Consider the following 16,609-nt stretch of genomic DNA (forward strand, 5'->3'; position numbering starts at 1 on the left):
TAGGAATTAAAATTCTGAAACGTCAGGAAGTTGCAGACTTAAAACAGCAACATTTTTAAGGCCACAACAAACACAACTCTTTTTTTCCCAAAAAGTTAAGTTCCAATCCCCTTCCCAACTTTGTATAGGCTAACTCTGTGTTCACAGAGTGGGAAGGAAGGGAGAAAGTAAAATAGTTCTCAACATCTTTACATTCAGAATCAGATCAATGACAAATATAGAAATAACAAGGGACAATCGGATGCACTTTTTAAAATATTGCTGCTGTTAACTCCACAAGTTGACATAAGAGGAGAATATGAATTATCATGCACTTTCTGAAGTTAAGGAAGTGTAACTCTAATTGTTGTCATTATTTATTAAGTTTGGTCTGTCACATTTTCTCCCAAAATCACATATTTTAGGAGGGATAGAGCAAACTTTTGAAGCAAAATTAGGGAAAGTTGGAAGGTATGTAGGACATAAAGCTCACAATTTCCTTCTTTTCAGAGTCCAGAGAATTTCAAACAAGGTTGCAGTTACCAGCCTAACCAACGACAGACTACCTTTCTGCTCCACCTTTCAGTGACTGCCCTGATGTTGCTTGTGCAGTGATCTGAAACAATGTGATTTGGTCCACCTTGCTGGCATTTTTACTACTGTTATATTTTGAATAACAGATCCCACTTGGTCCTAGTACTAGATCCAGTATAAGAAGGCACCTCTTGTAATGAGTCTATTTCTTGGCAAATTTTAAAACAGAGAAGCAATTTCTGAAGAAAATGCTACATTTTTCTGATTTTTTCTTAAATTGGTTTCCTATTTAAAAAGTTCTATATATTGAACTGTGCCTCTAAGGAAATTTCTGAATTTTCCACCTTTGTGCTCCCTTACACTCTTTGCAGGATTGCCAAAAATGGATTTCACAGACTCTTCCATGTTACGAATATCCATTTCTTCCATGGTGCTAATATCCTTAAATGAATATATATATATATATATATATATATATATATATATATATATATATATATATATATGATTCTCTGTCCTCTTTTACTTTACCATTATCAAGGAATATTACATTTAATGACTATGGATAATCCTTGAATAGGCTAACCTCCTTCTTTGGGAATGTGCAAAATTAATGAGTCATGTTTTGTGTTTGTGTGTTTGAACACTTTCGTGTTATTTTTTTCCATGAGGAAAGAAATCCCAGACATACATGTCTTACAATAACATGTCAGTGTTTGACCAGTGATACACAAAAGGTAATTGGAGTGTTCATGCTTATCCTAGGATGGGTAGATCACAGATTTTCTGTTTGTGATAACAGGATTTTTGTAAAACCAATTTTAATTCCAATATTTGTGTGTTTTGCAGTTTTAGGACAGCTGAAGAATGGTACAGAAGTAAAAGAATAAAATACACACATTTTGTTTACATGACACAGAGGCCCAGCTGAAATTAACTCTGATTACTTTGTAGAAAATATAAGCTTTCTCTGCTTTTCTTTTTGTAATTATATTTCTCTCTGTCTGTGTCTTTCCTAAAGAACACATCTTCTAAAAAAGTCTCAGTCCTTGAGTACAGTAACAAAGGCAGTAAAATCTTTGCATGCTGATTATGTCTGTCTGTCTGACTGTCTATCAATGCCTATTTTATTTTATTGGTAGGTACATTACACAAACACTGCACATTTTCAAGCATCATTTAGGAAAGAGTGAACAATGGGAATTAAGCAGAACATGATGTCAGTAAAATAAATATGAAACATAATAAAATGACTTGCACATTACTTGGGCACAGGGGAGTACATAAGAAATGCATACCAGAATCCAGACAAATGAAATGTTTTATTTTATTTTTAATATAACATGTTTTATTTTATTGTTAATGTGTTTACTGAGGTAGAGCCTTGATCTCAATGGACTAATTTAATTCTCAGTCTAATGAATATACACTGAAATAAAGAAGTAAAAATGTAGAATGTACCACAAAATATAGAAGAATGAAGTAAAAATATAGAATGTACCACAAAATATAGAAGAATAAAGAAGTAAAAATGTAGAATATACCACAAAATATAGAAGAATAAAGAAGTAAAAATGTAGAATGTGCCACAAAATATAGAAGAGAAACTCATACATGGTATGAAACTTTTACAAGGGTACAAAACATTCCCCGTAAAATAAAAAAAATGTAAAAATAGCCACGTGTCTGGCAGTTTAGCTCAGAATGTTACAACTACTAACTGTTAAAGAGCTTCACCCTGGGTTTGATCCTGTCACATTCTTCTTGCAAGCTGTACTACTCTAAAGAAGCTATTTAGTCTGGCAGTTAGTGAAGGGGATTAAGGCTGTGAGCTGCTTCTGGTAATCCAGGATTTTGTTCTTTCAGCCTCAATTTGCCTACTTTGTGACTTTGAACAAGTCACTTTTACCAGATAGTGCTTTAGGGAAACTGGGCAGGACATCTCAGTGGTCCTCTGGATAAGTGAGAACTTAATTCAGTAATAAAACAAATGATTAGATTATCTGACATTGCAGCCTTTTTAAATATATTCAAAATATATCTCACGATGCAATGAAGAAAATAACATAACAGATAGTATAATGTGATAATAGATGCTCCAAGCACTTGGCAGTGAATGATGACTTGCCTTGGTCTACAAGGTAAACATGCAGTGTTAAGCAATCTGAATTCAGAACTGTATATTAAGAAGACCAGAAATCTCGATGAACAAACCAATTCTGCAGTCAAAGAAAGGTGAGAGAAATCAAGGGGGAAACACTTCTGGAAAGGTTTATTAAGAAGGTCAGAATTCCAGTTAAATCAATTCAGCAGTGTAAGAAAGGGGGGAATTATTCAAGGGGAAACAATTTTGAAATAATGGAGTTCAGCTACAGGCAGATATGAGATGGAATGAAAGGTAGATGGAGAAAGAGTGAGTTATAGGGTCCCAGTTTGTGAGTGCTTAAAAGGAATATATAGACTGTCCCACAACAGTTTGGTAGTTTGATATATATGACAGGAAATGTGATTTGCAGTGGGTATTACAGCACTGAGGGTTGTTATAGATATAGCTACGTACATGCAGTTAAGAGGAAGTTGTGGATGTCAGCCTGTTTAGTCTTAGTTTTGAACATATCATTTTACCTGGTAAGTTCAGAAATGATTCACATGACATTACCTTTGCTTACTAGCTGAGAGTGAGTTCTGAGTCTCTTAGCCAAATTTTTAGCATGTAGTTCAAATATTTTCAGCTATAAATGGAACGCAACTTAATTTTTATTCATCATTCAGGAAGCTGTCTCTGCATACATAAATGGTCATAGTAAAATATGACATTACTGAACAGCAAATGTACTTATTGGGTTAATTTTTTAATGACAAATTGGTACAGATAAGATTATCAAAAAACTTGAAGGCATGATTAGTGAATATCCCCAGGCCCTGAGTGCCTAATTCTTGAATGCACCAGGGAATGTTTCTTTCATGATTACTCTTTAGATCTTCTATACAGTAAGTAAATGCTTGCATCATCAAAGCATGACACAGTTGTTCAAAAATCCAAGTTCATATAATGGAGGATCTGATTATACACATTTAGAAATTATTGTGGAAGTGACACTTCTGGAATGCATTTCTAAATAAGTTATTTTTAATTCTAGACATATTGGAAGCATTTTGTGCAGTTTCATATGTACTTTATAAAAAAAATAGATCATTGAACCATGATTAGTCACCTATATCCTTTATATTTGGCAATGCCTATTCTCTGTGTGAAATCAGTATACTGTTAAACATGGATTAGCTGCCAGTACATTCTCATGTGGACTCTTCTCTTGTATTTTGTTTCCACACTAAGAATGGAGTCCTACTTTACTGCAGAGATACATTAATGTGTTTATGTATGGCACTTACCCTTAAACAGTTCAAAACATAATTAATATTTCCTAGCAGTAACATACTTTTTCATATGTGTTATATTTCTCTGTCCAGAATAAGGCAGTTTCTTCATTCAGTAGTTTAGTGTAATTCCATTTTCTTTTGGTGTGCAACCAATCCTTGTTGAGGAAAATGCTGTTTGCCTTTTCCTTATAATCAGTGGCCTTTCAATTACTCAGAACCCTATTATAAAGCTGAGAGTGCACACTCAGATTGGGTCATGAATGGAAGTTAGCAGCTAAAATGCATCTGTCATTAAAATGACCTAAACAGTGAAATACATAACGGAGATAGACTGTAGAAATCTTATATGAATGCCATTATTTTTAAGGTATTTTTTTTATCAAAGCAGGACCTCTTTTTAAGCCTTTGGTGGCAACACAATGCCTGTGTATAGACACTCCTGCAACTAACAATAGAATCAGAAAGAACAGCATCTTAGGATGACCAGAGTAAATATGCACAGGTTTATAAATCAACCCTTTACAAATACTGTATTTTTAATTCATTCTATCTAGCTAGCTATCTGTTTTTAACAAGCAAGTGAATAAGATGTTGCCAGTTTTAAATAACCAGCACTGAAATATTGCTCTTCATTGTTTCAGAGCATTTAATTTCCATTGAGCAATCCCAAGTGACATTGAACTCTGTCCGTCTCTCTTTGCTGTTGTATATTCCTTTTTATGTGAGCTGCACTAGTTTGCACCTTACATAATACATTACTGATGTATTTATCTTAAATTGGTGTTTGTATCAGATATCATGCTTTATCTTAATTTGCATAAACTGTGTTTGCTTATCTCTGGTCATGACTGACAAGGGGCTCTTAAGAGTGACCCTCTTACCCACTTAATGGATAAACAACAAATAAGTACTTTCAGCATCAGCTGAGTTTCAGTTTATACATTCCTTTATTCTTGAGGTGCTGCTGTCCATATTGTGTATTTTAAAATAAGGTTCAACAAGGAATGACACATAAACTGCTCTCTGCTAGCAATGGTTGTAGTAGCTGGAGTTCTTGACAGTTGTTATATAAAAAATCAAACTGACATGAGATGCTAGTTAAACAGTCCTGCAAGTTACTATGTCAGCTGTAGAGTATGGGATGCAGAAACTGCTGTTTGACATTTATCTTTGCAATCCTATATTCAAAGTCAATAGCTCAGATTATACATAGGCATCACACCACAATGTACACATTTTAAATGTACCTAGTTTTCAGTTTATTTCAGAATGTGGGCAGCTGTTGAAGTAAGCAGTCAATCTGTAGTGAGAACACATCATCACTTATATATATATATATATATATATATATATATATATATATATATATATATATATATATACATATATATATCTATAGGGAGAGAGAATGTACAACATATATAGGAAAAGCGGTATAGTCATGCCAGCTCTTTGCTGAAATCAGATTTGATACATACTGTGATGATATATGTACTGCCTAAAAAAAGGCTGGCACTTTGCTAAGAGGAGTGCTCCAGGTTGGTACACAGTAGCAGTTGATCTTGTTTTCACAACTAGTGTAGTGATCTCAGGCTCTGAGTTGTTTGTTGAGGTGGGTTATCCTATTAATTATGTGTGCCCTACATATCTTACCATTTAGTTTGCAATTGGCAAATACATATGAAAAATGGGTAATTTAGGGCTTCTGGCATCTGAGCTAAGGTCAAATCATTAACAGTAAAACGTGGCATGCCCTTTCAACACTGAAAGAGTACATTATGTTAGTCAAAGTCTGCTTTACAATAATGTCCAGTCATTCCACACATTATGTCACAGACTTCTGTAAGGCATTGTGTTAGTTCCAGGTACAAGGTACTCAACTATTGAACTATAATGTCAAGTTAAAATTCGGATACTGACACTGTAAATTAAAACAGAAAAATGTGCTGTGTAGTAGGGGCTTGCAGTAATCCCCTCATGTAAAGGCATCAGAGGAAAATGTTAGATTCTAGAACAGACAGTGGAAGTGCAGACCTGAGATTGGTCAAGGGACTCAGAACCCAGTGCTACTAACCTATATTCTGCAGTGGTACATCCACCTGGATGAAGGATCAGTGATGTAGTAGGTTATGCAAGGATTTTCTCCATGGGATATGATACAATTTTTCATGGATGGTAATTGAGTGCAGATCAAGAGATTTTTTTTGTGGCTTCTGATGACACCTGTTATAATAGAATATTCTTTAAATTCCACATCTGATGCATTTTCTTTGTTGCACTGCACTTCTGGTTTAGGATGAAAGTGGTACAGAGCACCTACATTAATAATGTAAGGACATGTGTTTCAGGAGTATTAGCTGTGGAATTCAACATGCATTTTTTGTTTAAGAGCACACAACCATATGCATGCACGCACAAAAAATAAATAAAATAAAAAAAATGCAGGAGCGCAATGCAAGGCCAATGATTTTCAGATAAAGACCGCACCTGAAGTAAATTGATGTTATTTTCTTTTTTTCCAGAAGGCAGGGAGTGTGTAAACTGTGGCGCTACATCAACCCCACTGTGGCGAAGGGACGGCACCGGACACTACTTGTGCAACGCCTGCGGACTGTATCATAAAATGAACGGTCAAAATCGGCCCCTCATTAAGCCCAAGAGAAGGCTGGTATGTATTAGTACACTGATCAAACACAAGCTCCCTGTTTCATTTCCTCAGTCCAGGAAGGAGAGGTCTCTACAGGAAATTAGCAAGAATGGGCAAGTCTCATTTTGCCGTTGACAGATCTGAGGAACTGTATATTGGAATGCATTTTATTTGGCTGTATTGTTATCAGCTCTGTTACACGCTGCCCTGAGGGCCTGCACATAAAAAGTATTGCATTTGATTTTATCGATAGTGTTTGTTGGGTTTCATATAAGGATAATGGAAAGGCAGAGAAACGAGTCCAACCCAAGATCGATGCTGTTTATTAGCTCCATCTCTCAGGCTGGTCAGCACAATAATATGGAACTTAAGATGGGACACAAGTTTAATATGCTGTTTAAGGCTGTTACTGTCAGTATTTATTAAATGTTTAGATATGTTTTTGTCATTGGTAAACAGTGCAAACGTTTGCTTCTTAGGGTCTCATATACATGCTAATGAAACGCAAAATACTCCCACTGGCATATTGTGGCACTCACTCGTTTAGATGGTCATAATTTGTAAGGAGTGGGACCAGGCAGTTAAAAAACAAGCAAAAAAAAAAAAAAAAAAACTTGAAGGGCCGTTCTTTCTTAATACTGCTTCATCTTCATCACTCATCAGTACACTTAATGCAGACAAATAGGCACCCACTAGACGACTAAGGTTCTCCCTACGCTTATGTTGTTCTCAATAACCGTTATGTAATGGAATTCCCATCTTTCACATCCTCTTTAGTAACTGTTGAGATGAGGAAGTGCTTAGTATGATTTTGACTGTAGGGACTGCTCGGTTTTCTTTGTTTTTTTTATTAGTCGCTTTTTTCTTCCTGTAATAAAAAAGCAAGGCTGCACCCGCGGGGGCGATGCTGCGGTAGCGTTGTCGCCTCACACTAAGACGCTCTCCGGTTCGATTCTTAGCTAGAGCGTCTTCTGCGTGGAGACATGCGTGAATGGGCGTACCTTCGTTGAAGGTTGTGCGTCAGGGCTGGTAACTCGGCAAGTAAAAATCAACTACCAATCATTAGCGGTCCGGAGTTCCGCTGTGGCGACCCCTAACCGGGAAAAGCCGAAAGACACAAAAAAATAAAAAAGCAAGGCTGAATTCCTAGGATAAATAGCCAGATATGTGAGTATGTGAACGGTGGAGATAATTAATGATGGGCAAGCCCCATTAAAAGAAAGGGTACATGGTAGCTTTCCTAGCTTAATTTTCATCTCAAGTTCACCCAGTGATCTGCCTTGAAAGACAGAAATAAGAATTATACAAAGTAAAATGATACAATTAAGCCTGAAACAAATAATACAAAAATAAAACCTGCTTGCTATATTAATGTCATATTTTTAGAAGAGACTGCAGGTACTATTTATACTGGCCAGGATTTCATAACAGAGCAGTCATGTAATGCTACATGATTTTGTTTAGGTGCAATTATGTCACTTGAGATCTGTGCTCTAAATTTTCTTTTAGACTTTTGTTTATGTCTGGATTTCACATCAGTACATAATTTTTGCCCACTATGCTAACTTTTTTAGATTTTTCCAAAGGTTTATCCCTATGTCCATGAGTATTGCCTCAGTTTGGTGCAGTCAGCAAACAAACTGGATATATTTTCCACTCCTTTGCTCATAATGCAGACACATTTGTTAAACTAGAATGATTTCACTGTCAATCCCAATGTATTGATTTGCTTTGCTTGGGGACTTTTCAGTAGACAGCCCCAGTTATTTACACACTCCACTGGAGTAGGGGATTTAGCTCTTACTAACCTTGATGGTGACATTAGCTTCATAAGTGGACATGGCAACCGGTAGTCTTGCCAACTATTTGATGAGATTCTCACTAGCATCATCGTGGTAGAGGCCAGTGGTTGGTGTGCATGTGTGTGTTGTGATGTGTGTGTTTGTGCATGAGTTTTCATTCTTTCATCTGACAATCAGATGCATATCTCCAACTGAATGGACAAGGAAGATCTTTGCTGCATGCAGCAATGATATTAACTCCGTTCTAGAAGTTTGCAGTTAAAGAATTTGAACAGCCTGCCCTGCATATGCTTTCCAATAACACCTTGTTTTGCAAAGTGTATGTAGTTGTATTGTTCTGTAGATTTCTGATTTAATATGACATATTTATAATAGTAATATTAATAATGTATTTATTTATTTTACATTTGTTAACCGATAGTTCACTGGACACAGGTCCATTTTCAGCGGAGGCCCGGGGAGAAAAGCACCACACATATGAATAACATGTAACAAAAAAAAAAAAACGCAAAGTTTACAAAGTATATTTAGATACAAAATGCAGTGAATTTTAATTAATAGTAATATATTCATACACAGCAGTCACAATGAGTGAAAACAGAAATCTTACAGTAATAGTTTCAATAGTCTAAAGAGATATATATAATGACTTCAATCATTGCTGGAGGGAGTCATGTGTAAACCAACAACTTCTTAAAGGTTATTGGGGTCCAAACCATAACAATCTATTTTATTATATTGTATGTATTTCTACAGTAGTAGAATATAGACCGATATCTGTTCCTCTTGAGGTGTGAGATAGACATGGTGGTGTAGGGTCTAACATAATAATCATAATAGTAATAATAATAATAAAACAACTGACATCATTCATTATTATGCCCAGTGGCCAATAGCCGAATACAAATATATTATTAAAACATATGTACTTGCCTAAGTAAACACATATATACTTTTTTCTTGAGTCTTAAGTATACTGAGCAATTATAGATGTAACCTGTTTCAAAAGACAACACAGTATGAATAGATACTGACACATACTGCATAAAAAAGTTTTATTTAAAAACATTGGCAATGTAGAAAGTACCGCAGCACCAGATACAAATGCACAGCACACCACACCACTCATTACGCAAGAGTATATTCTTTTATTCATTGTAGTAGTACTTTTCAAGTTATTTAGCCTGATGCGCTGTTATAAAATGATATAATAAAAAATGGGAAGTTCACACAAACATTTCTTTTATTTGAGCAACAATGTCAGCAATTTAATTGCTTATTCATAGATTTTTTTACCACTACTGAAAATAATGTGTTGAAACCATCGTTAGTCAAGGACAGTGAGTAGTTCAGTATGCAGAAGATGTGTGAAGAACCAGTATACAGCTTAATAGAAGGTACACATGTATTTATTTACTTGCTTTTGATGACTGGGAAAGTCTGACTGGTTTGTAACACCATTTTAGTAGAGTCCTGAGGAGAAAAACAGCAGAAAACGATAGAGTAATAAATAACGCATACAACAAATGCACAATACCAGAAGTAAAATAATAAATACATTATAACAAACTTCTTTAGAACTTATGAACTGGTTTAAAATAAAAACAAGGAAACCCTCACAAATATTTAATAACAGCAGAAACCAACAGGGTATAGAAATATCAGCTGTTAATCATGTAACCTTAGACAGTCTAAGATGTATGAAACAGTACAATGTTTCATTAAACATAGGTAATTGTCTGGATTATCAAGGTACAGTTACAGGAAAAAGTTTAGACAGGAAGAAGAGAAAAAGATGGGGCTTTACAAAATGTTTAGACTGAGAGAGTTAGAGAAGATGAAGTTTTAGATATTATACATTGAAATGAAATGGTATGTTATAGAAAGGCTGTCACATGGGTGGGACTATGAGTGTCAATATTTACCCCAGCAGCAATCTGTTAAAAGAAGAGCACAGCTGTAAATTATGAACTGAAAAATAAAGAAATGTATGTAATTGGGAGGGGGAGGATAGGCAGCATCCACGAGGGGAAGAACCCAGACATAGCCATGAATCTTGGAGATATAATTTTAGGTGTAACTTGAATACTTTAAAATCACTGACAAGTCTAAGGTTAAGGAGTCATTTAATTCCATACTTTAGAAACATAGTTGGGAGCAAAGTGTATCTCCTGAGGAGTTATGGGAATTCATTGTGAAGATAATGCATTTGTTGTTTGAAGCGAGTTCTGTTTCTGCAAGAGGATTGCAATTGATGGAAGTTTTTCAAGTTTTTAAAGGATCTTGTGGGTGGGTTTTAAAAAGCAAATTGTAGGCAAGTATGTAGTCTGAGCCTTTGTAGTCAATGAATGGCAGTGCACTGGGAAGAGACATTGGTAATGCTAGAAGAAGATTTAGCTACTTTATTGCAACATTATTTCAGCTTAGACAGCTGTGAAGTTGGATGCAGTAACAATTGGGGATAAACTGAACAGAGCAGGTAATATTTTAATCAGGTAAAGTGCACAAATGTCATAGAAAAATCCAAAGATGAACATATAGGTTGCTATAATGAGGACTGGCATGTTAACTGGAGAGCTCATGAATTATGATGGGAAAAATTAAAATTTATACAGGATCCTGGCATAAGTAGGACAGTCACAATATATCCAGTTACAAACTGCATTTGGAATGTGGCCATCACAAAACATAAACCAGTACAAGAAAGGCATACACACTATATGTATGGAACACAATTACATTTTTGGTACATTAGGAGAATATAGACATGGATGGAGGTACCATAAAAAATCCAGCATACTAGAATGTAACATAATATCCTGCAGTATTGTTTTAATCATTTGTTAACTGGATCAGGCCTGCTAAGTACAATTTTCAAGGGTGCTCCAGAAGACGAGTCCAGAAGTATGCAAGTAGTGCTGTGGTAATCATATTCAGGGATATTGGAAGGTCAACATTAATATCCTTTTGGCATTAACACTGCATTTTGTTCTGCTATACAAAAGCCGCAGTTGTTGCAGTACAGGGAGCTGAAACTAACCTGCAAACCTTAAAGTCCTAAGAGTTCGACCATATGGAAAGTCTCCTGATTGTATTCTAGAACTCAGGCACAGGTTGCTTACTCATGACCTGACCAGCAACTATGACTGCTAGGCTATACATGTATAAGGTAGATAATTGATACATTGCTGGCATACTTTTGTGAGATTGGCTCCTAAGAGGTCTTGCTGAAACTGAGTACGGATTACAGCTAATAAAATAAGACATTGGAATGTCCCAGGAAGGAATTGATTTGGTGTAGTAAAGTACATTGCTTCTCTTTTATTCTGATTTTTGGAGGAATCAGCTTAACTCTCAACAAGGGTATTGTAATAGAAATCGTGTGAAAACACTGACCTAAGATAAGCTTGAATGTTTACAGTAAATCACCGGAAATGTCAATGATAAAAACTGGATCACATTTTCTACTTGGAGCTAATCTCATTTTGCCAAAATATTGTTCTCCTGAGCAGTCCATCTAATACAGTTATTACCATGTATTTTCTCAGCTATGTAATTCTTACACTGTACCAGTAATGCATAGTAATGCAAGTAATATAATGGTTATCCCAGTTAGGAAAATGTTACGTAAGTATCTGTAGTGATATTAATACTAAAATTTGTTTATCCATTATTACAGCATCATGACATGCTTCTGTCACTTGGTGCAGAGGGTTATGCCTGTGCACTGTTATTCATGTGCTACATGGTTTGACTCCCTCATTTGCCTACTGTGTGTCATTGAGTAAGTCAATTAACCAGGCATTGCTCCTTAGTCACCCTTAAAAAGGAACTGTTTGTCCAGTGGACCTCGCTGGTTAATAAATAATTAAATAGGTGTTATTATTATGTCTTAAGTGTGATGATTAACATTAAATTTGGCCACTGTCCATACTGTCTGCTGAAATTGTTTAAACTTAAAGTAACTTCTGGAGCTGTCATTTATTCTATTGAGGTTACACACTTTAGAAGGTTTTTTTTTTACTTTTGAAAGTTTTCACTGTTTGTTATACACAGTGCTACATTGCTGACATTCATTATCAAGTTAAGAACAGTGTATCATGGAAATAGTGCAAGTATTAATAAGTTGGTATCAAATGACTAGTGTAATTGTACATTGTTGTATTGTTGTAAAAGGAAAGAAAACGGTTTAATTCATAGTAAACTTTAACGTCTTCATGAATCTGACTTCCTGATTTTAATAATCTCAGTAGACTGAACTGTTCATACTTCAAGTATTTGTTGACCTCCATGTGAAAACAAAAGTGGCTTATTTGAGCTATTAGTGTAGACTGACTTACCAAACTTGAGACGAATGTCTGCAGAGTACTTTTCAAAAATACATCTATCTAGTTACAAAGAACACAAGTGCAGTTATCCATAGAAATTACCATGTGGATTTTTAAATTACTAGTATTTATTTACATTTACAGCTATGTCTGCATTCTTTTATTTTTGTTTATAACTTTTATATATGACCTATATATTTTCCTAGATTCTGTTTTTAGTTCAATGAAAGGATTTTAAATTAATTATAGTAAAAGAGTTTTAACGTAATCCCCGGTAAAAGCATAACAAGCTCCCTGTTTTAAACCTAGTTCACAAGCAAACTTGAAATCTGGCAAGATATAATGAACAGAACAATAAAATAAATATTACAACATAACTGCGATATTAGAATTATATATTTCTTTAAGCCTAAAATGCAATTCAAGCTGCTATAGGAAATGCCATTCCTAGATTTGACAAAGATAGTATTGTTTGTGTTATGTGTACAATATAGTATGAGGCTTTGTTATTGCTTTTTCTCAGTTTTGTGATTATGTATACAAATTTGAGATAAATGCTGTAGTTCAGAAAAGGAGAGTTCACATAAAATGCACTTTATTAAACACTCTGCAAATGGGTACAAACCACATCACTCATGGTACTAATAGAGTTCTACTATACAAACGGAAACCAGATAAAAACTGATTTGTTTATCATCTTTCAGTTAATTATCCTGAACCCAAAGTGGTCATCATGCTTCTCAAACCAGCTAAATTAAAAATAAACATTCATATATTACTCACATGTTGGCCGAATAATAACATTTTCCACTAAATAATGAGAAATAGTTTATCATCTTTTGTAATATATAGAAAATATACTCTTTTTTTTCTGAATTTAGTGAAGCTATGCTGTTGTCCTTTATTGTGGGTATTTTATCCTTAATAACACACACACACACACACACACACACACACACACACACACACACACACACACACACACACATCCCTGATTTGAACTCTCAATTTTCGTGAGACACAATTCTATGTTTATAGTTAGCATAATGTTTTCACACTGTATGTTAATTATGGAGGTCTCTTTTTTACATCTACTCAAGGTCTCTAATAAAAAAAGGAACATTTAAGGAAGGCCAAGACATTCCTAGCTACCAAACTTAGGAACCATAATGATTATGTGGCATTAGTTCAATAAAGCAGGATTGTTACAATCTGTCCAGAGTTTTGCAGATAACAAAACCACTTCCCAGGTAATTATAACATTGACTGAGGTACTAGGCCCTTTGCACAGGGTCTATATTAGGTGATTGAAACTTTAGGTAATCGAATACATAAGGATCGACACCTAAACAGCAAAAACTGTAAATATTGAACGACCACTTCCGCAAATTCTTTTGAAGGGAAAAATTTTGCTTGACCGTTATTAGGAATCTGTCCTTTTCTCCACTGTAGAGCGATCTCAAGAGTTGGTATATTTAGTTGGGGTGTGGGGGTGTGGGGGGGTGAAGCCCCTCAGTCGATTAGGGTTTGAAATTTTTTTTCTCCAGCCAAGAGGTTTATGAGCTTTAGGTATTCGATTACCTAAAGCTTCAACTTTATAATATAGACCCCTTTGCACAGGCAGTTTGCATTTGCTAAAAAGTTTGGAGAATAATTTATTGCATCTTGTTTTCATTGTGGCCAGTGACAGTGGACATTAACATTAATAACTAAATACATATTCTGTTTAGGACTCATAAGAAAATAGTGAAAAAGTAATACAAAGATAATAGTATTATTGCTGATACCAGAAGAGATTTTACTTCCCAAGTGTACATAATTAAGATATAACTGCTGAAGACATTACTGACATCATCAGAGTTGGTGGCTGTAATGATGTATGGTATTATTAAATCAGAAAATTGCTAGAAGAAATGGTCTGCTTGATGCTGAAAGCATTATTTTTCTTAAATAATAGTATAACAGTAATCTATACGAACATGGTCTGCTGTAAGAGTCAGAAAACTCCTTAACAGTTTGGTTATTTTTTTCTAATTTGTTTAAAAACTTTAGCAGATATATCATTTTGGCACAATGTGACACACCTACATGAGTGAATACACTTTAACCTTGCATGTATATATGTATATCTATGTTTATGTAGACACACACACACACACACACACACACACACACACACACACACACACACACACACACACACACACACGCACATGCTCACACACAAACACACAAAGTCTAGCCTAAAGAAACCTGCTCTGAAGCTTATGGGATTATTCTTGGAGTGGGCAAAAATGACTAGTTCTGTACTCTTAATAAGGACTGGGCATATAAAATTACTTAGTGACATAAAATACAATGTAAACAATGAAAAACTTCAGATTACCATATGATCAATAAAATTAATAATGCTATATTGTGCAACTACTGAACCAATCACTGTGCCTCATTAATTCTTACCTTGTCACACCTGTCATACTCTATTTATACCATTGTTTTACTTAGTGCAAACCCTTTATTTCTATATAGCACACTCATTCCGTGACACATGGGGGCATAACTTGTTATAATAGTTGCAACAGTTTATATATTTCAAGCCATCTAACCCATCATTTAATTATATAGTTACATCTGAGATAGACTTCTTTCATAGCAAATCAGTTTAATAAATAATACTTTTATGTAATACCTGACAAGGATTATATTCTGTTTTTAATTTCACATACAGCAGTTATAAATTTTTTTGTGCTTCCCAGTCCTTGATTTGTTATATTGGAATGATAGTCATGGTCCTCATTTTGCATTTTTCCTTTTTTCTTTGTTTTTTTCTGTAGTCTTGAGCACTGCTTGGCTAGATTTGCATTTAGGGCCATAGTATGGTGGTGCAGGGATCCTTTAAGATTGGTATGCCCTTTGCATTTCAGATTACAGTGTAATTTGAATTCAGGAACACTGCGTGGGGCTGAGAATAATATGGTTGCTGAGGTGAAGTTGATGGGATGGTAGAATGGAAGGAATGCGATGATGCTATCAGTTGAATGAAGACAGTAAAAGCATTGACTAATAAGAGTTTACTATCAAAAGTTTAATGCCATCTGGGATATAGCCAGACATATCTGTTCTTTATTTAAACCTCATGTTTTTGCTTCCTCCTTGTCTAACATTAAAAAATGTGAAGTGTATATATCATGTCAAATGCTGCCACCGTATGCTTAAGAATTTAACACATCAATTCTACCTATAAATTGTTTTATAGGAGTATTCTTATCTGATTATCTGAAGGCATGCTGTATGCAGGTACATGTTGCACTCCTTAGTTTGGGAAGTTGTACATGATCTGGGCTCTGTGACGTACAGTGTTTCTGAGACACGCTAAGAAAAAAATACACCCGGTAGAGTGTAACATTTTAGCCTGGGTATACCCTTAAATATCACTAACAGTTTAACTTTAATATTTAGACTGCATTATTCTCTGTTTTTTGCCAACTTTTCTTGAGCAGCATTTTGAAAAAAAAACTGCCTACATTTTTTTCCTTCAAGCAGTATTTATTTAGCTTTGTTTATTTATCTGCATATGTATTTATTAGTCTAGCTGTCTAATTATCTATCTAGTGAACTGTTGCAGTTAGTGAACTTTTCAAGAGAGCCTTCCATGCCATTACCCGAGTGAAAGTGTGGAGCAGTACATTTCTGCACTCTAGTATGATTTGCAAATATAACTGTTACAAGTTACTTTAATTTCAGTGCATAAATGTATTTATCTTTATAAACAGCAACAACAACAGTTGGGAAAAAAACACCAAAAGAGTTTACTGCTGCTCATCAATTTCAGACATAAGATTTTGTTCATCTGTGTGCTTGTTCTGAATTTAGACCAAAACTGGAACCTAAATACTTAGCCTGCACCAATCAATTTTTATTAACCTTCTATAAATCAG

General features: G+C 34.9%; 1 protein-coding gene across 6 annotated transcripts in view; it reads left to right on the plus strand.

Annotated features, from left to right (window-relative positions):
- GATA3 (GATA binding protein 3) overlaps nucleotides 1–16,609 on the plus strand; it is a 91,308-nt gene that overhangs the window by 54,396 nt on the left and 20,303 nt on the right. For 5 of the 6 annotated variants that reach the window (XM_044088369.1, XM_044088368.1, XM_044088367.1 and 2 more), the window contains exon 4: nucleotides 6,417–6,562. In XM_044088369.1, coding sequence (XP_043944304.1) covers nucleotides 6,417–6,562 — 146 coding nt within the window. The remainder of the gene's footprint in view (nucleotides 1–6,416; nucleotides 6,563–16,609) is intronic. The other variant, XM_044088372.1, reaches the window with a different exon arrangement.

The sequence above is a fragment of the Protopterus annectens genome, chromosome 11.part0 (genome assembly GCF_019279795.1).
Source record: "Protopterus annectens isolate FY-2018-M chromosome 11.part0, PAN1.0, whole genome shotgun sequence".
Classification (NCBI taxonomy): domain Eukaryota; kingdom Metazoa; phylum Chordata; order Ceratodontiformes; family Protopteridae; genus Protopterus; species Protopterus annectens.